Source organism: Salminus brasiliensis, chromosome 1 (genome assembly GCF_030463535.1).
Source record: "Salminus brasiliensis chromosome 1, fSalBra1.hap2, whole genome shotgun sequence".
NCBI classification, from domain to species: domain Eukaryota; kingdom Metazoa; phylum Chordata; class Actinopteri; order Characiformes; family Bryconidae; genus Salminus; species Salminus brasiliensis.
This window is the reverse complement of record NC_132878.1, coordinates 70,122,483-70,147,378: the sequence shown is the minus strand read 5'-3', so window position 1 is coordinate 70,147,378 and position 24,896 is coordinate 70,122,483. Positions and strand designations below refer to the sequence as shown.

Sequence of the window (24,896 nt, the reverse complement as noted above, 5' to 3'; positions counted from 1 at the left end):
TATCCATCCGCCACTTTCCCACCCGTATTGAGACACACGCCCCCCTGCGCTAAGATTGGCTGGCAAGGACCCGCCTCACTCTCCAAGCGAATAGCACCGCAGGGGGCGGGACTCTGCTAGCCAATCCCAGCGCAGGCGGCGAAACCTTACGAGCCAGTCGTAGCGCAGGAGGGCGGGGCTTTGTCAGAAAACGGGTGCGAGGGAGCAGATGACAATAACGCAGTCACAGCGCGGCACCTGCCCCGCCCCCTGCGGCCCCGCTGACCAATGGGAGTTCTGCGAATCGGTGACGACACGCGTCACTCAGTGAATCCGAGAGCCGGTTCGAGGTCTGGTTAATTGAGCTAATGGAGGAAGCGTTGTCATGGCGGCTAAAATTAATCGACTCTTAAATTAATTAAAAATGGATTTAACGGATTCTAAAAGCGCACGCAGCAGCAACGCCGTGCCACCATTCAGCGTTTTTCACTGGATGCTGAAGTGTTTCTGCTGAATGTTTTCATTACTATTCCACTTTGTATTTATTACTGCGTTATTACATTCACTCGATTCACTCCTGTGACAGCGTCATGACATCATGACATCATGACTGCACCCGCTGATCTAGGCAGTGCTCTTTAGGGAGCTGGGAGCCAGGCAGGATTCTGATTACTGTGGATTGGTGATTAGCTGTGAAATTAATGGCAGTAAATATTCAGATCAGATCAGATTCTTTTGGTGTGTTGGTTCTTGTGGTCATTTTGTAGCTAAATTATAGCTAATGAATTAACTAAGTTTATTGTTCATGAGGAAGGACTGCACTAATGTCCAGTACAGGTGAGGTCAGAAGTTTCATGGGGGTTTCAACGATTTATTGGGATTGCAAGTATCTGAATAACAAATAAAAACCAAGATCATTTGTGCACAAGTTTTATTTTTCAGATTTTTCTGAAATCAACACAGGGTCATAAAAATATACATACAGCACTAACATATACTGGGTATCATATTCAGTTAAATGTCCCTTAGCAAGTTGCACCTTGACCAGATGTTTTTTTTTTGGTAGCCATCAACACGTTTCTGGCAATCAGCAAGTCCTCTGGGCAGAATTTCAGTAATATTTTGCAGGGTTTCCAACTTCCAAACGCAGTGAACATATTCTGAAGCAGGGGCTTCTTTATGGGGTGGCAGCCTTCCAGTCCATGTTGGTACTGGTATTTCAGCTTCCAGTTCCAGCTCCAGTTGTTGGTTCTTGGGTGGTTCCTGAAGGACTTTTCCTTAAGCTGAAGGTAACAGTCTCTTCTTCCAGACCTTGGCAAAGTGGCTACACCCACCAATAACTTCATACAAACAAGAAATCACTGAAATCTCAAGGTTATAACATGAAACATTTAGTATAGAACAAAAGTGTGTAAGAATACCTACAGGGTTTTCTCCTCATAATCGGGTGTCGGCCCATGTCCAAACACATCTCAGTGGAAACACATCTCCTGCTGTGCAGAAGTGGCTCGGTAATGAATGAGAGTGCAGCAGGACACACAGAGCCAACAGGGTTTAATGTAGGAGCGGCAGAGCTGCCGCTAGCACAAATGAGACAGGAGTGTGTAATCCACACTGTCCTGAAACAGTGTAGCAGAGCAGTGTACTTACTGAATTTGCGTAATTCATAGTGCATCATGTAATTCCATAGTACTGGAAGACAGCAGTGTAATGACAGTGGTATAACGTTTTATGCATGTGTCTGGAGTCTGGAGTTCACAGAGCAGTCAGGCACCAACACATCAATATCTTTACAGACCAACATCACATTCTTCCCCTGAACTGCTGACTTTGTGGTTATTTGAGTTTAACGGGAAAAATCTTGTGAAATAAAACGTGACTTTTCATCGAAGTCCTGTTTATATTGTTTCTCTATAGTGGACCATTTCTTACAGCTCGGTGGAGATCAACAGGGTCACCCAGAATCAGTCTGTACTTCATTTTATGATCAAAACTTTAAAAACAGCGTTTTTTACATGACAAATGTTTTCCAACCCACAAATATGCGTATGAACAGGCACTGGCCTTGCTGTAAAGGACATTCCTTGATAATAATTGAACTCAACAAGAAATCTCATACACACCTGATTGGACATATTAGGGCATTATCTAACCTCAAAACTTATGGTTAAAATGGAACAATAACAGTAGGAAAACCACAAAAATATGCAGAACTAGGATTAGAAGCATGTTAAAAGCTGTGGCCTTTATATAAGTGATTTATACGATTTCAGCTAAAATATAAAACAGTGTAGGATTAGGACACAGATTTCTGGATTTCTGTGCAGGTTAAAAGCTAAGACTATATGGTATAGTGAGTTACTGACCTCATGCTGACCCCTAAAGCTTGGTCTAAAGAATATAGTCACTATACTGGGAAGACTGATCTTTTGGGACGTTCTGGGTGTTTGAGTAAAATCAGAGAAGGCCTTTTTTTGGCGGGTTGTGAGGCGAGTATGGCGCCACCTGCTGGACTAAAGCAGGCTAAACAGTCATATACTGTGTGTGTTAAATAAACTGTAGAAACGCCCAGATTTACACATTTCAGTCGAAGCCCAACTGCTTCCACCTTTAATGTGGAGCTACAGGGATGTGGGAGTAAAGCAAAGGCTTGCTGGTTCTTCGCCCACGTGGTTCGGTTTGCTGCACTAGTGCGTCGTAAAGCGGAGGGATACCGGCGATCTGTAGGTGATGCGGTGCTATTACGACGCCTCTGATTGGTTGATTCGGACCTGCAATATTAATAAACGATGACAGGCGGCCTCTGATTGGACAGTTCAGACCCGCATTGCACCAGACAATATAGACCCCTCATCAATATAGAGCGGGATGATCGCGCTGTCTCACACTTCCACAGGTCGGTGCTCAGGAGTCTGAGTGGATCTTTTGGGCGTGTGATCACTGATTTTAGTGTATTATTTTAAGCTACATGTCGGGTTTTAGGTTTGTAAATCTATTTATTCTGTATATCGATGATCTTCTGTATTGTCTTAGGAAGTGAAACATAATCTAATGTTTCAGCATTAGGAGAAAAAAAAACTTTTGTACAACCTTTTTAAATGTCGTCTGAAGAAATCTGAATCAGTTTCTTTAAAATTATAATATTAAGTAGATTAATTTATAATTTATTTATTTATTAGCTAGGTGTTTCTTGACAAATACTCATGACAAACTCATTTTTATGGATAATTTGATCACTGTAATCCAGGATATATATTAAACGAGACCGCAACTCTTTTCTGGCACTTATTTATGTATGTTTTATATATATATATATATGTTAAACACTTCATGGTATACTACATTTGTGAACTTCTCTCAGTTCATACAAGTAAAACACTAGTCATATAACGCATATTTTACATATAGATGTAGAGTACAATTGTAATTATAATAAATCTGAGCTCCTTGAATAGCTTTAAAGCTCTCAAGTGCAGCCTAGGAACCCTCAGGGCTCTGTGGTGGTTCAGTGGTCTGTACAGTGGACCGTGTCTTGTTCTTGTGAAGAAACAAGGCTGCTTTCCTCATATCAGACGGTCATTACTGCCACCTAGTGTTCAGTGGGGCTGTTAGCTTTCAGAAAGTTTAGAAGATTCAGAAGTGATACTGATTCTAAGAGACTTTCAGAAATGTATAGACGGGGAAAGAGATCCCACAAAATAAAAAGTACAATAACTGAGTACATTATTCACTAGTAAAAGTAATGGTATGACAGACAAGAGACCTTGATTATAATCTTGATGATAACATTCTCTCACCTGTCCCAAGGCCTGTTACAGCGTACCAAGACTCCAAATGGTCTTGGTACACTGTAACAGGCCTTAGGACAGGTGACAGCACGTTAGCATGAGCTGATTTAAGATGAAATAAGCTTAACAGGGTCCAGCTAAACTGTACCAGTTAATGATTTGGGGGCCGTATGCTGATGTGACTTGTGAAAAGTCAGTGAATAACAGTATGTCCCAAATAATAAGCTACAGTATAGCTCCAGAGTAAAACCGGATTGGTCCAAACTTGTCTTGTTTATGATTTACCTCCTACACTCAGAAAACAGTACGGTGACCCTGTTGTGATAAATTACATGTCACTATGTTGTGCACTCCTATCCTCTTATCTGTGCCTAATTTCAGAATGAAAAACATTTCTCTCCAAAAAACACAGAAAATATTTTAATGAGCAAATGAGGAACACTTTACACAAACAAAATACATACATTTCTTAGAAAAGAAAAAAAAAACCCTGGGGGAATTTGTGGCTTCCTGCAAGTTGTGCATACACATACACAAAGACTGTGTTAGAGGTACAGGCCTTCCGGAGTGCCCTCCTGTTTCTTATACAGCACATTTTCTTTAGACTTCTTAAAGTCTTCATTAGTGACCTTCATCCTGCGCTCTCTCAGAGCCATCAGACCAGCTTCTGTACAGATAGCCTACAGCATACACAAACCTATACATTAGCACAATACACAAAATCCACAAAGACATAGCAGAGAGATAGAGAGGCAGTAGAAGGAGGAAAAAAAGATAATGAAAAGAAATGAAAGGGAAAGAGAGAGAGAGAGGGAAAGACAGAAGAGAGGAACAGAGACAAAGGAGAAAGAGAGAGAGAGAAATCAACACAGCTGTGTCTAAACTGTGTTAAAGGTGTTGTAGTTGTTAACTGGTGTCGATTGACTATCGCTCACCTTGATATCAGCTCCAGACAGATCATCTTTAGCTAAGATGAGATCGTCCAAGGTCACGTCATCAGCCACAGTCATCCTGCTGGTGTGAATCTGGAAGATTCTTTTTTTGGTTTTCTCATCCGGCAGGGGGAACTCTATCTTACGGTCAATTCGGCCTGGAGGACAGTGAGGTATTAATATTAATACTTAGTGTTACACTGCATAATGTCACATTGCATCAACCTTGAGGGAACACTGGGGTATTAATATTTGCAGACAAGGTGACAGCCCCGTTAACAGAGTCTCTTGCCTGGTCTGATTAGAGCAGGGTCGAGTGTCTCTATCCTGTTGGTGGCCATGATGACTTTCACGTCTCCGCGTGAGTCAAAGCCGTCTAGCTGGTTCAGGAGCTCCAGCATCGTCCTCTGGATCTCACGTTCGCCTCCAGAATTCGAGTCATACCTACAAAAGAAATATGGATGCTAAGTGCAGGCGAATTTGAAATGTTCTAGAGTACTGCCACGAAATATGGACAAATATAGAGATGTGTAGATTGCTATAAATATTGTAAAATTATTTTTAAAAGATTACCCTCCCCTCCTTTGTTGTTAATTACGTAGCTTCAGACAAGCAGCCTGATAACACTTTTTAACAGTGTTGATTGACTCGAATACTCTGGTCGATGCCAACATGAAGGTCGGCAGGTTTAAGTTAATTAATTTTAATTGAGGCCGGTGCTGTGTACCTCTTGGTTCCTATGGCATCGATCTCATCGATGAAGACGATGGAAGGCGCATGCTCCTCGGCGACTCTGAACAGTTCCCGCACCAGTTTGGGTCCATCGCCCAGGTACTTCTGAATCAGCTCTGAGCCTACAACCCGCAGGAACGTTGCAGACGTCTGATTGGCGACAGCTTTAGCTAGGAGGGTCTTACCTAGGGGAGTGCAATATGGTAAAAATATTATATGATGATATTTACTTTATTTTCATGATACACAACATTTTTTGTCACAAGTAAGAATTGTAAAACATCTAAATACAATGGCAAACTTGGTACAGTAATGTTTATTCCAAATTAGCTGAGCTACATCCAATTAAACAGGACTAATGATGGTCTTTGGTCAGTTGGTCAGTCTTCTTCAAGCACTGTTGACATCCACATCATTTCAGAAAAAGCATATTATGCATCATGATCGCAAAATTTAGAGATGGCCCAATCTGATCCAGGGGATGATTTAATGGACTGTGCATTGTATATGTTAATCCAAATCCAGTTCAAATTCTTTGTTTTAACCACAGTGTTCAGAGCGCCACCTGGCGTCCTCAAGGTGACATTAATGGAGAGCACTGCAGGAGCGAGAACTAGAATAAGGCTAACACTAATGCTAATACACACATGCCATAGAAACCTTAATCATAGCACATTCACTTTACTATGAAAGTTATTTTACCTTTAAAAATTATTTTATCTTTAGTCGCCAAACACCACCAGATATCAGGTCAGAGTGTGAACCACTACACACAGACTTGACTGCAGTGTTTTAAAGGAAATGGGAGCTGACTGGTCAGGGAGATGAGACAGACTGTATTATAAAATATTAAACAGTCTTTTTAAGAATTGTCTCTGCTAAAACTAACTAACTAACTATCAGTCCAGAACGTCTCATCAAAAAAACAGATTTTACTGGACTAATTAAATCAGCAGCACATCTCATCTACACTGTTTGTCTGCATTACTTATACAAACACAAAGATCAGATCGGATTAGACTGGTATCGGCTGATACTTAGAGACTCGGATATAATCTGGGGCTAAATAACTGGATCTCTACAAAATTCATCACAATACAACACAACACGATTAAATACTGCCATACCCCCCCCTCCCTCCTATTATCCAGAATCAAAATAAAAAAGAATTATGATACAAATGCCTTTGCTAACAGCAATAATTATTACATTAAGTAAAAGCTATAATTTATATTCTGGGGTTGTCATAGACTATCATAGGGGAATTTTATAGACTGTTCATTTGTCTGCAAAATTAAACACATGAACAAAGTGGTGTGAGATGCTTAATTCTAGAGAAATCTAGTCAGAATTGTTCACAGTGGCGGTGAATGGAACCATAAATCTGAATAGTTTCATGCCTCTCAAAGCTGTTTTTAGTTCAGTTGGTTCTGAAACTGCCTAATGCCGGAGACAGTTGTACCAGTTTTAAGAAGATTTTCTGAACCTCTAAAACATCGAAAAATCCTTTCATGGTGGATGGATACATACAGGGCATTGGGCAACGACATAGTCCCTAAAGCAAATGGTTTTACAATCATCAGGAGTATGTTTCTCTAAAATTAATTTCACACCAAACCCACTCTGAATGTGTTCAACCCAGCCACTGGACTTTTACAGAGAATTTTCTTGAAAAATACTGGTTTTCCCTTCTCCCTTGACTGAATAGTCAGATAAAACTAAACAAATGAACGAGCCACATAAATAGAATTTTTTGTCCAATTCTAATTCAACAACTGGCTCTCTGTTGGGACACTTAGAAGAAAATACAACTGACCTGTTCCTGGTGGGCCGTACAGAATGACACCTTTAGGAGGTTTGATCCCCATCTCCTCATAATACTCTGGGTGAGTGAGAGGAAGCTCCACTGACTCCTATTAGAGAGCATTATAAAGGGAGAAAGAGCTGATCTTAAACCTGAAGATTAAAATTAGTTTGTTAAAGCAGGACTTCAGCCAAAACACTAAATGTACACAACCCCCTAAACCCCAATTTAGTCAAGACATGGAGGGTGTAATTTAGCATACTGTTGTTAAAATGGGCAAAAACAGTAGAAGCCATCTCAAAGTCTGAAAGTTACCCATGCTTCAGTCTATGTTTATAGATAGCAGCAAGTCATACAGTACAGAAACCACATAACCAAGTGTATTAGAGATCCTTGAACACCTGGTCTGAGGAGAGTGGGTGATTATTTGAACATGCAGTTCACACCATGCTAACTGGTGGGGTGTACATTTCCATTACTTGTTAGCCACATAACTCCACTGCTGAATTTTAAGATGTAAACTTTAGACACTTCAGGCTATGTAAATGGTTGTTGACCAAGCTATTGTCTAAGAATCAGCTAAAGCAGAATCCTGTTCATTTACAGTGCTGTTTAATATTTTAAGTAAAAACACTGCTGATTTCTCCACACTTAAATCTGCAGGATGCCCTCACAGTCTGATGGAGTTTCTCACCTTAATCTCCTGGATCTGACTGTCCAGTCCTCCAATGTCAGCATACGTCTCCTGTGGGGCTTTTTCCACCTTCATCACAGTCACCAGCGGATCAGTGTCATCCATCAACACCCCAATGACTGCGTGGACCTGCATGTAAAACATTTTTACAGACAGAATGAATCATTCACCACATTCACCAAGCATGAGCAATGCTTAGCATTTAGCCTTTAATAATAATCTATTGTTTTCTACAGTCTGTCCTGACTGGATTTACCTTGTGATTGAGCAGAACAGAGCAGCCAGGCTCCAGCAGGTCTTTATCCACGAAGGACAGGATACTGACATAGTGCTCTGAACCCACAGAGGTGGACACGATTGCATGGTTATCATCAATAATTTCCTCCAGGGTTCCAACCGACATTGGTGTGCCCCTCAGATCATCAACCTTAGACCTCTCCTCCTGCAGCAGAAAAATGATAAAGTCAACATTTCTGTGAAGAGAGGAGATAGAGAGAGAGAGTGCTATGGAGAAAGACCCACCTCCTGTTTCTCCTCCAGAGGTTTCATCTGCTCTTGGTTCCTGATGAACTCCTCCTCCATCAGTAGGTAGTCTTTAATTCGCTCCTGCTTGAGCAGCTTCAGTCTGCACTGAGTGTGAGGAGTCACTGCAGCAGGGATCAAACACTTAATCACCCGCCATTCTCGCTACTTTACTGTACTGTACTGACTACAAACCTGCAGCTGAGGCTTGGCAAAATTAGACACCCAAATGCATCTTGAATTTGATAATATTAGTTTCCTTTTTAAACGTCGCAAACACGAAAAAAGCAACCCAAAACCAAATCACGCATCCGTTTGTGTTTGCAAATTTAACAAACTGGATTAGAAAACAGCCAACAGCTGATTTATCTAAAGCTGTTTGGGCTTCAAACAGTGTGTAGTTTAGCACTGGAGCTACAAGGCCAACATAACAACTGCTGCATCATCCAAAAACAGTTTCAGTGACACAGACTTCTATTACTTTGCTTCAGTGCAAAACTAAAGGACCAAACTTCAGACACCAAGCATGTCTTGGTAAGCAAGTGTGGTAAGTGGGGAAACTGGGTAAATGTAATTTTACACCACAAGAACCATCCCTGTAGTCTCGAAAGGGAGTTCATATTTTGGGGTCTCACTTTCAATAAGACTTGGTCTTGACCCGAACTTCAACTTGACTACAATCCTAAAAATAAAATTTGCAGATATTTTCTCGATGCATTATATGCATCACGATACACCTCAGAGCAGGTGGGATTGACAGAAAGTACCAGCAAAACAGTAGTCACATTTAGTGACATAATGATACAATTCTGTATACAAACACAACACAAACAGTATTTCTACAATAAATATACTGGTGGTTGTTGATGTTGCCTTAATCAGTGGTTTTGGAGTGGTGAAGAAACTTACTGTGACATAAAGCTCATACAGAAAGAATCAGGACAGTACCTAAAGGCAGCTTGCTTGCAGCATCAGGCCCTTTGGTCTTTTTCTTCTTCTTGCCAACTCTGGTAGGAATCGGGGGCTCATATTTCTTCTTCTTATCCTTTTTCAGATAAACAGGAATTTTGCAAAGTATAATGAGAGAGGAAAGGCACACACACACACACACACAATATATATATATATTGCCATTAAACTAGAGTCCACTATTCTGTGACTGAGAATTGTTTGTAGTTTGAATACCTTGTCATCTTTCTTGCCTCCAGGGCCGTGCCCTCCGCTCTGGTTCTGTCCCTGTAATCAATCAGACGTGATCATAAACAGTCAAGAGACAACTGGCAGCAAAACAATGAATTAATGATGCAAATACATTTACTAGAGGTCAGGATATCAGTAGGGTCTCTTGCAGTAATGTTACACCACTACACTACTCACTATATTTTAGTCCCTAGTATAAATTCCTTTCATGGTTTTGACTTTTGCACAGCTTTCTGAAAATGACATAATGACAGAAAAGACACAAACAGAGAAAACTAGAGTCTAACACACTTCAGTGTGTGTGCTGAAGGTGCTGGATGGACTAAGCTGTTTTCGGACAGGTAGCTAGCTGCATTTATTCTTTATCACTGAGGTCACTGTTATTATTAAAAAACCTCTTTGTCTTTTAGACACTGCTGTGCGTCCTGAACACACGCTGTGTGATGAAGCGCGGACTCTGGGATCACTCACACGAAGGTGACATCCTATAACCGTACTGATAGAATATAGTTTATAATGGGTCTTATCATTGTGTGGGGAATATAAGTTGTGTTTATACAGTATAATGAGAAATATCAAAACAAAGCGGTTTATACAAATATCACGATTAACTACCTCAAATAAATAGATAAACAACTGAGTCCCTGTCAGCAGCTGCTGTAAATCGCTTATATAGAGAATAGCGTTAGGGTTTGCTACCAAATCGAGACTGTCCTGAACTACGCTTCTTAAAGATATCCTGAAATAAAAGCATAAACTCGGTAATTCAGGATTTATTTAATATAAATCTTGTTTTTCTAAATCTGCTGTTTCACTCACCATGTCTACCGGTGGTATTCCTACGGTCTCTGCGGTGGGACAAAAAGCACCTAGCGCGTTTTCCAGTTTTCGTACAGACTGAGACACAGCGACCCCTGCAGTCGGGGTCCTTGTTGCGTCGCCTTGGAGGAGTTAAAGGGCCTAAATCCTTCATGGTCTTGTATTCAAAGATGCCAAAAGTATTCACATTCATTACTCAGGCAGAAGTGTAGATACTAGGGTTTAAAAAGATCTCTAAAGAAGGTAAAGTATCAACTTAAGCTTTTTACTCCAGTAAAAGTGTAAAAGTACTGGATTCAAAACTACTTTAAGTATAAAAGTAAAAGTAATGGAAGGAAAACAAAGGCAGAAAGCTTAGGCTGAGCCGCGGGGGCCTATAGAGCACTACCCCACCTCACCAAAAAACATTTTTCTAAAGCCATAATGACTATAGTGTTATATTAAAATGTAATATTAGTAATTATTAATGTTATCAAATATATTAAAGGAGCATCTATGAGCACTACTGAGCATTAAAGTGTTTCATGATGAGTAGTTGCCTATAAGTATTGTAATGGTGCAAAAAGTCAAACTTTAGAGGCATGTTATCAGTCAAAAGCTTTATTGGAATGTAAATGAGGAGTTTAGTTGGGACATTTCACTCCAGTTTCACGCCACATTTCTCGCCACGGACATCTTCATACTAGGCTACGGTATTTATTTGGGTATTTTCTTTTTTTTTTTTGAACGAAGACAAGCTGGAATGAAAGCAAACCTGAAATGAAATAGGAGTAAAGTGGCTATTTCTAAAATAGAAGGAGTAGAAAGTGCAGATAATTGCGTGAAAATGTGAGGAGTAGTACTAAAGGATAGATGACAAAAATGTAAATTAAATATGTAAATATATTTAAATATTTTATTTTTTATGACATCACTGAAACAACAAATTCAGATTTTCAGGACGCTCTGGAGCAGCTGTATGGAGCAGCAAAAGCCCCCACCCCCCTCAGCATTGGGCTGTCCATCACTCTAAGGAGTGATGAAGCTCCATGCAGTACTTCTGGGATGAGTTGAAGTGACAGTGAACGAATCAGCCAACATCAGCACTTGACCTCACTGATGCTCTCGCTCTCAGGGCTGAATGCAATCAAATCCTTCTCATATGTTCTGACATCTAGTGTAAAGTCTTCCCAGAATGGGAAGTTAATGCACCTACTGCAGCAACAGGGGACAATCTCTCTATTAATATCCTTGATTTCAGAGCATAACACACACACACACACACACACACACATATATATATATATATAGTATGTAGGTCAAAGTGGTCATCATATGTCCTATGTCTCCTTACTCCTCGCTGTAGATAAAATGTCTCCATGGCAACATGATCACTTACAGTTATCTGACCCTAAAGATGCGCCATTAGAGGATCCTGAGCTATACTACAGATACTGCATTTAGGAAGTGTAACTGTACTGGGGATGTTATTCACAATATAGAAAATGTTAATGTTTCAATAATTAAGGTTTTCTAACTAAAGTTAAATGATTAAATTGAAACATAAAGATCAAATTAAATAAAGTCTTAAGAAATAAATGTAAGGCTGTAATTTACATTTCACAACTCTGGAGGTACTTTCCACTTAAACATTATCGTGAAGAAATGTTACATAGCTTGTTTAGTATAACAAACACAAAAAACCTCATAAAATTTCATGTGACCACAGGCCTTCTGTGTCTAAAGTGTGAGGTTGTATTTGCGAGCAGGACCCCACTTGTTAAATGTCAGGGTGTCTGGGCTTTTGCTTGTACATGCTGAAGCTGCATAGCTAGCACAGACGGCTGTCAGTTGATGCTACTGTTGCTTAGCAACTGGAAAATGTGCAGCCAGAAGCAAGGTCGAAAAACCACAGTGAAACAAATGGGGCTCATGTGAAGCACAGAGAGCTGTTTAAGTACTAATAGCACCCCCTTGTGGAGTCTGCTGAATGTGACTCAGTGAGTGAGCAAGTGAGTTACAAGCTGAATCCACACAGTACTTTGGATCAAAAAACAAGACGTGTGGCTCACACTTTGCAGAAAAATAAAATGCAATATGAGCCCTCGCCTAGTATGCCAATAAAACCAGTGTTACATTCACCTGCCAGTGTAAACGACCCTGGATAAAAGGCCTAGTAAGAGTAATGGCTGTTTTGACTGTTCAAAAAAAGTAAAAAAAAAAAAAAAAAGCATCTGATAAATATGAAAATGCAACAAATGTTTTTAATTGTTGGTTTATTGTACAGTTATGTTTTCCTTAAAAAGACTGAAGGGAAATAAACAACATGTCAATTTCATTTAATAAAACAACACAGACTTGCGAAAAATCCACCACTGACACAACTCTAGATGGCAGTTTGCACACTATGCATGTGATGCTGCCGCACTGCAGATTTGTGCACTAGAACATTCAAAGGTTTCTCTGCACCTATAATCAACCACAACATTTATTACACACTCACTTTTTGTTGCACTTGTTTAATACAGCCTACTATATATGTAAATTATATACTCTTTTTTTTATCATTGTTTTATTTGATTGATTTTGTACATTTATATATTGTTTGTTGTTGGCCAGAATTAACTGTTTACTATTCAGGACAATAAAACTATTCAATTGTCAATTGTAAATTGATGAATAATTTATTTAGTAATAATTTTCAATAATGGCCATAAAATGAAAGACTTATCATAACAGTCCTAATTTATAGTAGTTTCTGAATAACTAGTCTTAAGACTAATAACTGAATAATAAGTGTAGATTTAGAGTTTGGTCTAACAGTTAGTCTGAATAGCCGTATCTAGACGTTTCATGAATTATAAGATGTTTTAAGAGTTATGGTTAGTGTGGCGCAACAGATAACACCACTATTGGCCAGTGAGCTACCACAGCATGTGGGAGACTGGGGTTCAATTCCTGGTGTGGGTGACTATGCTGCACTACACCAATAAGAGTCCTTGGGCAAGACTCCTAACACTGCATTGACCCACCACTGTAATACCAGTAACCTTGTAAGTCACTCTGGATAAGAGCGTCTGCTAAATGCCATAAATGTAAATAAGATATTTAGATGAGAATATTTCTGTAATGTACAGATAATATTTATATGACACCAGACTGTTATCACTATCCAAAAAGCAGATCCACAGTTGGTCATCATATATTTATTTATTTAGTTTATTATCTACTGTGTCCTCCTTTATGGCTTCATATCGGGATGAGAACAGAAATATTTCATACTCACATTTAGAATAAAAAAAAGGCTATTGAAAGAAACAAGAGGCACACCTGAAAGTGTTTCATAGCTTTAATTTGCTACATAAATACAAAGGCACATCTAGAAATAGTTACACACTGGTACTAAGAATAACCTAAACATCTGAATTAGATTACATCAGAAGTGTAGATTCCTTACTGTCAGTACTGTATACCAAACTGTAACTACAACACACACAATTAGTTACACAGTTGGTTATGTAATGAATTGCAGTTACATCCAATGAACATTTACATCAACATGGATTGAGTGTGCATTTCTCTCTTTTTTTAGTGTTAAAAGGACAAAAACGAGACAACACGAACCTTCCATCAAATTCAGACTATCAGCAAATCTCTTCTCTCTACTTACACACACTAATTTGGAAGTCAAAGTTTACAATCTATGCGTTCCACACAGGTTCTTCACCTGTCGCAGTTTAACTACCAGTTGAAGAAAATGCATATAAAATCGCAGCACATGATTGTTATCGCCGGCGACAACTGTGTCTTCTAAGACAGAGCAGAAAAGTTTATATAAAGTTTAGGAATCTAAGTGCAAGCAGAGTTCAGTGATTTTCACACTCAAACACACCTCAGTCAGCTCGACAGGTAATTAGTTAACCACGTTTAGTAGATGTGTTAGAACAGGAATGTCTGATGTACGCAAGACACAATGGCCACAAAAATATCATTATCTATGAACTACTCTATAAGCTGATAGATCATCATTCTGTTGTCAGCCTCGTGTCCGTATTAGGAACTCCAGCTAAGCTATCTCCACTTTCTCTTCCTGGGGTAAAAATACATGTTGTGTAGCGTTCAGTAGTTGACTTATTCTCAGGCAGTTAGTTCAATGAGCAGCAGTGTTAGCTTAGCTTGTGCCAATAGAGATAGCACTGTTCATGTTCATGAAAAAATGTGTACATTTTGGAAGACATCAGTCTGAAGTACTGTTTATTTTCCTATGGTCTATCCCCATAGACCAGGGAAGACTGGTCATCTTTTTGTAGTTGGTATCATGGTCAAATGAGGAAATCTTTAGCCATGTTCCGACAGGATTAGTTTTACATGAGGAGGTGCGGTAATGTAATTATTATTCAGTGTTTCTCAGTGGTTTTAGTCCTGAAGAGGCCATGTCAGTCATTCTGGATGTCAGGCATTACAGACTGCGCCTTTTATTTTCTGAAAAATGAGCTGTAAAACTAACCTCACGTTATGTCATCCCAGCGAAAATCTACATGTGGGAAAATATTTAGATCCTATTCATGTAGTTATATCCTATGGAAAAGGAGTTTTTCACTGTTTTTCTGGAGGTTAGAGGAGGCATTTAGTTCTGTCGTGCATAGCACAGATAACTTGGGTCGTTAAATCTAAATCTAAAAGTCTGTGGCCAGTTTTAGGTAAGTTTGTAAATTTGTAGCTGCTCATTTGCAAACTAAAAAAAGTCTTTTTGTAACAGCATGATAATCTTATGACTAAAAAGGTTCCAGGTTGACTCTGATTGGCTATCTTTGAATCAGCTTTTATCAAAGGGAAGAAGCTTTTATGACTGTACATACTAGTTACTCACCAGAAGCAGTTCGACAACAATTAGAATGATATGAAGTTGTGGGTCTGTAATTGTTGACAGCTCAGTCTCTACATGTGATGCAAAAACAGTGGTGTGTGATTGGCTGTTCTACATGTTTCTATTGTTTAGTCATGTTGAGCAACAAAACCCATCAGACTTTTTGATACTATCCAGAAGGCTGTTTTGTCAAACTAGGAGATCCCCGAACTGTGGTGGACTGTTTCAGTCCACACTGGTCTCAGCTAAGCGGTTGTTCATGATTCCCAGTGCTCCGACTCCTCCAGAGAAGCCGTTGTGGCGTGAACTGGATGCCGATGGCCGTGGATGATGTCCGTTGGCCATTTCGGAGAGCTGCTTCTGCATGATGGCTAGATTGACCTTGTTAGCAGCCAAGAAATCTCTCATTGAGATCATCTCCCCAGACATCCGGCGTCCGTCTCCTTCACTGTCATTGACTGCATCAGTTTCAATGGATGGGCCGCGTCTGGCTCTCAGATGCCCAGGCACTACTACATTCCTGCGGCTCCCTCGGCCTGGACAAAGGCACGGTGCCTCCAGACGCCTCAAGAGCCAGTTCAGAACCTGCTTAATGACAATGGAGATGACATTAAAGAGCGAGTAGATGCAGCAGACACCGGTAAGAATGAAGAGGAAGTTGCCCAGCCTGTAGGCCACCTGACCTTCATAAAAATCCCTCTGGCTGCTCACCATATCTCCAAACCCAATGGTGCTGAAGGCCACAAAACAGAAATAGAGTGAGTCCAGGTAGTCCCAGCCCTCAGCCGCCGAGTACATGGCAGAAGCACAGCAGGAAACCAATATAGCTGCTGCTCCTAGAATTGCCATCACACAATAAACTGATGGCTTCCAGCCGGCCAAACTGTCCCTCCTCCTTGCACCATGGTTGTCATGTGCAGGTTGCCCATGGCCATTCTCAGACAAAGCGACTTTACGTTTGTGCCTATGCTCATAGCAGAACTTTAACACAAAAGCAATGACAGTGATCACACGCTCCAGAAAGAGGTTGAAGAACAGGATGGTAGCTGCACATCCGATAAGACCGTAGAAAATCAGGAACAACTTCCCCGCTGTGGTGGCAGGAGTGGTCATCCCGAAACCTGAAAAACACCAATACCAGCATTGTTGTTTAAAGATATCCTTGTGACTGGTGATTTCAAACAATGTGGACTGTACGGCACATCAGAAAGGTCACGCTACATTCATTTAAATATCCCAATAAGAAAACATAATACACACATACAGCCAAAATCTTGGTATTCTACCTGTATTCTTCTAACCAACATATCATAGTTTTATATAGTTTTACAGGTAAACTCACTCACTGACCACTGACTTTATGTTTATTAGGGTTTATTCTAATGTTATATAGAGTTTTACAGTAAACACACTCACTGACCACTGACTTTATGTTTATATTGGTTTATTCTAATGTTATATAGAGTTTTACAGTAAACACACTCACTGACCACTGACTTTATGTTTATTAGAGTTTATTCTAATGTTATATAGAGTTTTACAGTAAACACACTCACTGACCACTGACTTTATGTTTATTAGGGTTTATTCTAATTTTATATAGAGTTTTACAGTAAACACACTCACTGACCACTGATTTTATGTTTATTAGTTATCGCGCCCTCCCCCAGGGTCGCCACCCACAGACCCATATAAGGACTTCCACCTCATTTGTGTTGATTCTGTGTTCATGGGTTGCACCTGGGACTGGGAGCATTTAAGGAGCCACGCTTCAGCCAGTTACTACCGTGAATTGAATCCCTAGGTGTTTGTGGCGTGTTTATGTTAGCTGGTATCTTGTGTTGGTCAAGATGTCTTCTAGTCTGGTTCTCAAGGCAGTTTGTTCTTTAAAGTTTTGTTCTTTAATGAGCAGCACCCCCCCCCCAACTCTCTACAGTCTTCTCCCCCTCTGCCAGAAATGGTTTGGCATTTGGCAACAATGGCTGTGCTTGGTTGCTGCTATTCTGCTATTCTCCTTTCTGTCCCACTCGGGAAAACGGGATCTGCCGTTCACTTTCTATTCAGAATTTTTTGTAACAATTCCCACAAAAGACATGCTCACTACATTTAAACCATGCCATTTTTCATTGTTCACAGTAGATTTATTTAAGACTCAAGGAGATTGACCTCTGACCCCCACTTTCTACTGAATGTTGCCTTTCTGTAGCAGAGAGGCAAAAACCAATATCCGCTAAGTGTCCTCTACACTGTTTCATCTGCCTGCGCCAATCTACTAATGGACTTAACTCCAAGAGACTAGATGCAGAGTGATCTGTGAGTAGGGGAAAGAAGAGGGGAGGAGGGGAAAGAGGAAAGGTGAGAAGAGAAAAGGAGAAGAGACCAAAATTGTAGAGAGGAGGAGAGAAGAGGAGAGAAGAAGAAGATGCGAGAAGAGAAGAAATGACAACAGAGAAGAAGAGGAGGTGAAAACAGGAGAGGAGAATACATTTGGAGAGGGGAGAAGAGGAAAAGAGGAGAGGAGAGGGCAGGAGAGAAGAGAAAAAGAAGAGAGGAGAGAAGAGAAGAAGTGGAGATGAGTAGAGAGGAGAGGAGATGAGAAGTGAAGAGAAGAAAAGAGGAGAGGACAGGACAGGAGAGGAGAAGAAGAGGAAAGGAGATGAGAAGAGAAGAAGAGGAGAGGAGAAGAGTAGAGAATGCTGCAGCATCTCTCGCTCATCTTATCACTCGCTGTCTAGTTTAGAAATAATGTTTGAGATGTTTGGGAATTTCCCCACTGCAGGACTAATAAAGGACTATCTTATCTCTTATCTTAGATGACAAAAATGTCATGAAATCTGATCATGTTCTTACAACAATTCCAAAATCAGAATGTAGGATATATTGAAAATATTTTTTTACTTACTTAAATTTTTATATGAAATATAATAATAAATCAGAACCTAAAGTATTTATATTTGTACTCTATTCTTATGTTGCAGTTTTTTTCTCCTGAACCACAACATGTGTTGGGCATTCACTAAAAATGAATAGTGCTGTAGTCTTCAGCTTTTGTAATTTGTTGCACATGCATACACCATGCTACAGCAACACAATCCCGGTTAATCAGTTTCCTTAGTTTGGTAAGAATTGTGTTAATGTAGCACACAGCTGCTTTAGCCCATCATTTCATCCACTTTTCTCTCTCTCTTTCTCTCTCTCACCAATGGTGGACACCACAGTTCCAACGAAGTAGAATGCCCCGGTGAAGTCCCAGCGTGCCCTGCTGGAGTCCACCCTGATGCCAGCCAGCTTGGCCTCCTCGTAGCTCCTGAGAAAGCTGCTGAGGTCCTGCTGGCTGATGTTGAAACTGTGACTGAAGCTGTGCAGGCGTGCTGACCAGTGTTCTCTCACCTGCAGCTCTAGCGGTGCCTCGAGAGCCGAAAACACCCCTGCACCGCCCAGCAGGTACAGCAGGATAGCCAGGGCTAGGAGCACGAAGCGCCCGGTGTCCTCCCCCACCCCCAAGCACTGGCAGCAGGCCATCCACAGTGCCTTAGCTCCGCCAGTGTCTGCCTTACTCCTCAGGAGCCTGGGCCAGGCTGGGGCTATGAGACAAGGCTTCTTCTGGATCTAAAAGTTCCATTCTGTTGCTTAACTGGTATTAAGATGCTATAAGCAAGGAGTTTATTTCAGAAAGAAATAAACAAATGAGATATAGATATATCTCTTTCCTGTGCTGCACTATGAGATACTGGAAGAGACTGGTTGCTCCTCTCCTGGGTGAGGCTGCTGAATGTGAGCATGGGCTGAACCTCCCACCCTTAGCAAAGGGGAGGAGAAAACACTCATACACACACACACACACACACACACACACACACTTGAAAATGAGTAAAAGGAACACCTATCACTGAAAGACTAAAACATTGTGAATTTCATAATTAATGCTCTGTGGGTGAACTCTACTACAGTTTTGCAAAAATTCCCCAAAAGCTCCCTGGACTATTTTATTTATATAGTTTAATAGCAATAACTAATAGGTTCCACTACAATATTCCCTAAACGTACATTTTAAACTGCAAAACTTCAGCTTCAATATTTTTTCTTTATTTAATAATTTATATATAATATATAATATTCTCACAGTCATTATGTTTTAAACAGCAATCTGCTCCTTTACTAAAAATATATTCCATTAATTAATTTTTCTAACTAACTAAACTAATGTATGCTAGTTATTATGCACATGGCTCTCCATTCCATGCACATTTTTAACAACACCTTATTCTCCTACAAAGCAACCTCAGAGTTTGCCTGCTAATAAACTTCTCTACGGCTGCCGTTTCAGATTTCACTGAATAAACAAACTCTTCAGCCTTCTGAAGGAGTAAGGAAGACTGTGCTAAATAGCTAGCCAATAGCACAGTCAGTTAATAAGTGTGTTAGATCAGAGACTGTTACCAATAGCAACAGCAGACACATTTTAACATAGTTGATGGTGCTAAATGAGCCTGTTTTCGTTTCTTGTTCTGTTCTTATTCTATATTTTTATAAATAAGTTATAAAAATTCATACTTCAATCTTACTGTCGTACAATCATTTATGTAACTAGTAATGTGGTAACAGATACACATCCGAGCATGGCAAATGTTTAATGTTGATTAAGTTTTTACTCAGTAATATTTGAGGTGAAATTTTAGTAAAAGTGTCTGATTTATTAAAAATCTAATCTAATGGTGTGATCCCAAATATCACTCAATGAGTGTTTCACAGAGCAAAGTACTTAAGCACTTAAAAAGTGTCTGTGTTAAACATTGCTAAGTGTAATGTGTAAAGTGTAAAAACATACTTAATAATGTAATCATGCTTAACTGTAGTCAAACAGCTTAACCATGTTGATTTGGGAAACAGATCAATTAGTTGACGTCACATAGAAACACATTGTCATTAGTTTTAAGAGTTTTTTAGCTTTATTTTACTTAATTAACAGTCTATTCATTTTATTTTATTTTGTAACTTTATTTTGTAAAAGAGGATTTTTTGTATTATGGGCAAAATATTGTTAAAAATCAGGGCATAACAGGACATGTTTTTCCAAACTGATTTCCTTATGTTGCAATGTGTTTTAGAAATGCTGTACATTTTTATGTTGTACATTTTTGCTTAGACACAGAAATCTCCTATTCCAGGTTGTGACAAAACACAAGTGTTTTGTTTTCTGTAGCGGGCATTATAATTTTTTAGGGGGGAGGGTGTTTTTGAACACTTATTTATATTCACATTTATATTTTTTCCCTTATTACAATAATGGTTATGTTCAGTCAATGCTGTTTTTTGTTTTAGTTTTCATTTTCAACGATAGCCCTGGTTGCTGTCACACACCATACCAGACATGAATTAAAACGATGCTGTCTGGTATTCGCTATGCTTTGGGAAAGGGACCATCTAATCTTCAGTGATCAATATGAGCTGACCTTTCAGATTTGGTTGGAGAATTTCAACATTTGCTGATGGACACACTGAGCAGCTTTCAGCAAATGTCACTTTTAGTGCTGAGAGGGAAAATACATTATGCATTGTACACAATCTGAAATGAGATATTAATAGAATCTGTTTAAAATGGTCAATCAATGCTGTAGCCATGTCTGACAAATCTAGGTCATAACAGAACTAAGCAGAACTCAAGCCTTTATTCAGGACTAATTAGTTATAGTAGCTTTGCTTGAGTGAAAAAGATGTAAAAAAAAAGTATGCAGACTATTTAAGCACTAAAGCTGTTGTAAGAACCATCTTTTCTTTATTGTTAGATCTTTGACACTTGAGTTATTTGCTTAGATTAGCTTAAAGGTTTGGTTTCCAGGATTGACAACCACAACCAGTTAATGTCTACAATACTCATATAATACTAATATAAGCAGATATGTGTACAGCAGTCTAAATCCATCATCTAGTAGAACTACTCAGTGACTCCAGCAGAAGTTAAATTAGCCAAGCAAAACAATAGGTCAAAACACTCTAGGGGTTTGTGAGTTCACTTTCTCATTTTTATTACTAAGAACTCTTTCATAGTAGGTACTGAATAACTTATTGAAGATACTGAATAGCTCAGTAGATACAGAATAATTCATAGCATGTACGGAATCATTCATGGTACATACTGAATAATTTATTGAAGATACTGAATGATTCATAGTAGACATTGAATAATTCATGGTAGATACTGAATAATTTATTGACGATACTAAATAACTCAGTAGATACTGAATGATTCATAAGAAACACTGAATAATTTATAGTAGATACTGAATAATTTATTAAAGTTACTAAATAATTGATTGTAGATACTAAATAATTGACTAAAGATACTGAATGATTAAAGTAGACACTGAATAATTTATAGTAGATTCTGAATAATATATCGAAGATACTGAATGACTCATAGTAGACACTGAATAATTTATTGAAGATACTGAAAAACTCAGTAGGTACTGAATGATTCACAGTAGACACTGAATAATTTATTGAAGATACTAAATAATTTATTAAAGATACTGAATAACTTAGTAGATACTGAATAATTCATACTAAATAATTCATCAAAGATACTGAATAATTAATGGTAAATACTGAATGATCCATTGTAGATACTGAATGATTCATAGGAGATCATAATTCTTTAATTCATTTGTTGAGCCATTACATTTTACATTGTACATTACAAAGATTTGCAGATGTTTATTCTGGCCAGGATAGAGCTGCAAATGAAACTAAATAAACTGTAAGCAATGATAAACATAAGATGAATGACATGATAATGATAATGAACACACTAGCACATGCAGTTTTCCAAAGAAGAGGATATTTTGCTGTATATGGATGTTCATGGTCTAATGCAACTTTGCAAATGTAAACAGCTTTTCTAATTGTAAGGTCATATTATGTCAGTAAGAAATAAATGTCTTTAGTAAAACCCAGCCTTCTGCATGTTCAGAGGTCACTTCTATAGAAAATTAACTTCACCTTTTATCTGCAGAGTGATGCAGCCAGAGGCTGTCCTTTTCCTTAGAGCTTTGAAGCTTTGAAGCCTTTCCTCTTCGCTGGACTGTGGGGGATGCAACAGTAAAATGGGTCAACAACCAAAACGCAACAATCATTGCCCCATTTTTTCTCATAAAAATGTGTTTATTCTATTTCATATTGACTTCTATGTTGTTGCAGTCATATGAAACCTTTTAACTTTTAAGCCATTATTATTTTTTACAGCACTTAAAAAACAACTGCTTCTCTTTACATTGTGTGAACATTGTACTGTATGCAGAAAACTGATATACACTGCAATTCCTTCTACTATTTGCAGCACTGACATTATGAATAGCAGGAAGGAGTTCGCTGATTAAAACCTGAGAGGGGTCATAATGACAACTGTCCTGTGGAAAATCACCTTGTTGGTAAAGGCATGTGTGTATAAACAATAAAAAATAGTGAAAACAAAGTGTTCAACACTATAAATTGCTATGGTTGTCCTTACCCAATCCAGGATCGGGACTAAGGTTTATCTAGGTTTATCTATATTTTAGTGGATTGGGTATCAGCGATATTAAACCTGATCCAATCTTTTTTTGACATAATTTGAACAGGAAGGGCGACTTTTCAAGTTCACAAAGCAGTTTAAAGAAGATCAAGTAAACAAATATGCAAATATGTTATTTGTCATTATATGATTATTTCTATTTGCTAAATGCCAGAATAATGAGAGAGGGAATTTTTAAGACAATTTATATTACTTTCTTCAAAGTCAAAAGTTTCAATACATTTCATTAATATTTGGTATCATTGCCTTTAAACTCTATGACTTGGGTCAAACAACGTTTATGGCATTTAGCTGACACTCTTATCCAGAGCAACTTACAAGGTTATTCGTATTACAAAGGTTGGCTAATGTAGTGTTAGGAGACTTGCCCAAGGACTCTTATTGGTGTAGCGCAGCATAGTCACCCAGACTGGGAATCAAACCCCAGTCTCCCACGTGGTGTTGTAGCTCACTGGCAAGTAGTGATGTTATCTGTTGCGGCACACCAACCAAACATTTTGGATATCCTTCCACAAGCTTCTCACAATAGCTGGCAAAAATTTTGGCCCATTCCTCCTGACAGAACTGGTGTAACATAGCCATGTTTGTAGGCTGCCTTGCTTTCACATGCCTTTTTAGCTTTGCCCATACATTTTCAAAAGAATTGAGATCAGGGCTTTATGATGGCCACTTCAAACCTTGACTTTGTTCTCCTTAAGCCACGTGGTAACCAGTTTGGCTGTATGCTTCGGGTCATTGTCCATTTGGAAAACACATTTGTCCCAAGCTTTAACTTCCTGGCTGATGTCTTGAGATGTTGCTTCAGTATTTCCACATAATGTTCTTTTCTTCATGATGCCATCTATTTTGTGAAGTGCACCAGTCCCCTCTGCAGCAAAACAACCCCACAACATGATGCTGCTGTGTTTCACAGTTGGGATGGTGTTCTCAGGGTTGCAAGCTTCCCCCTTTTTCCTCCAAACGTAACGATGGTCATTATGGCCAAATAGTTCAATTTTAGTTTTGTCAGACCACAGCACATGTCTCCAAAAATTAAGGTCTTTGTCTCTGTGTGCATTTGCAAACATTAATATGGCTTTTTTGTTTCTTTTGCAGTAATGGCTTCTTCCTGGCAGAGTGCTCTTTCAGCCCATGTCGATACATTACTAGTTTCACTGTGGATAATGACACACTCGTACCAGCTTCAGCCAGCATCTTCACAAGGTCTTTTGCTTTTCTTCTTGGGTTGATTTGGGCACATATCGGACCAAAGCACGTTCATCTCTGGGACACAGAAGATGTCTCCTTCCTGAGCGGTATGGTGGCTGTAAATTCCCATCTTGTTTGTACTTGCGTATAATTGTTTGTACAGATGAACAAGGCACCTTCAGGCATCTGGAAATTGCACCCAAGGATGAGCCAGACTTGTGCATGTCCACAATTCTCATTCTGATTTTAAGGTCTTTGTCCCTGTGTGCATTTGTTTTAGGTGTGCCTCAAAATACACCCACTGTCTCATATCATATGGGCATAGTAATCCTAGTGTATTTAAATATTTGACGTTGAAGAAAGTAATTGCCTTAAAAATCTTGCTCTCATTATTCTGGCATTTAGCAAATAAGAATAATTTTGGTAATACTAATTGACCTAAAATGGGAAAATTCTATTTATTCTAAATTTATGTCAGACAGTGAGATAAAAGTTCATATGTGTCTTTTTATATAGTGTATGTAAACTTCTGGTTTCAACTATATATATATAGCACATCATAGGACTTTTTTTTACTTCATCTTCACCATTGCAGTAGTACAAATATTTTAACCATAAATTAAGTGTGCTTTGTGTGTGTTTTTGACCCTGTGTCTATAATTTGGACCACGTGATGCTTATAGAAAAAAAATATCTCTGTGGAGATCACAATATTTTCATGTTCAGCTTAATGTATATTCTGCATTCACACCAGGGATGTAACCAAACCCCAATACACTATTAGATTAATCACATAATGTGTTCTAAACACACTGTTAATGA

The 24,896-nt window shown here is 39.0% G+C and overlaps 2 protein-coding genes across 3 annotated transcripts; both read right to left on the bottom strand.

Moving 5' to 3' along the window:
* Positions 1 to 4,159: 4,159 nt before the first annotated feature.
* Positions 4,160 to 10,530, bottom strand: psmc1b (proteasome 26S subunit, ATPase 1b). 2 transcript variants are annotated; one of them, XM_072656931.1, is made up of 11 exons: positions 10,471 to 10,524; positions 9,637 to 9,687; positions 9,400 to 9,496; positions 8,452 to 8,576; positions 8,186 to 8,371; positions 7,930 to 8,058; positions 7,248 to 7,344; positions 5,427 to 5,616; positions 4,992 to 5,143; positions 4,703 to 4,857; positions 4,160 to 4,447 (listed from the first exon to the last, which is right to left on the bottom strand). In XM_072656931.1, exons 1-11 carry the CDS (start codon positions 10,471 to 10,473, stop codon positions 4,313 to 4,315), a joined length of 1,320 nt encoding a protein of 439 aa, XP_072513032.1. In that variant the 5' UTR covers positions 10,474 to 10,524; the 3' UTR covers positions 4,160 to 4,312. The 2 variants fall into 2 exon arrangements, with proteins under 2 accessions (XP_072513032.1, XP_072513040.1); XM_072656939.1 differs by having other exon boundaries at positions 4,330 to 4,464; positions 10,471 to 10,530.
* Positions 10,531 to 15,541: 5,011 nt separating this feature from the next.
* Positions 15,542 to 18,838, bottom strand: kcnk13b (potassium channel, subfamily K, member 13b). Its single transcript, XM_072656920.1, has 2 exons — positions 18,517 to 18,838; positions 15,542 to 16,437 (listed from the first exon to the last, which is right to left on the bottom strand). Exons 1-2 carry the CDS (start codon positions 18,836 to 18,838, stop codon positions 15,542 to 15,544), a joined length of 1,218 nt encoding a protein of 405 aa, XP_072513021.1.
* Between the last annotated feature and the right edge of the window lie 6,058 nt (positions 18,839 to 24,896).

Excerpts from the sequence above, each read along its gene's own strand:
- kcnk13b (XM_072656920.1), bottom strand. The coding sequence starts at position 18,838 with ATGGCCTGCTGCCAGTGCTTGGGGGTGGGGGAGGACACCGGGCGCTTC. Across the intron at positions 16,438-18,516 it reads AACTGTGGTGTCCACCATTG|GTTTCGGGATGACCACTCCT; the intron begins GTGAGAGAGAGA and ends GGTGTTTTTCAG.
- psmc1b (XM_072656931.1), bottom strand. Across the intron at positions 8,577-9,399 it reads TGCAAGCAAGCTGCCTTTAG|TGACTCCTCACACTCAGTGC; the intron begins GTACTGTCCTGA and ends TCCCTGCTGCAG. Across the intron at positions 4,448-4,702 it reads TGTCTGGAGCTGATATCAAG|GCTATCTGTACAGAAGCTGG; the intron begins GTGAGCGATAGT and ends TGTATGCTGTAG.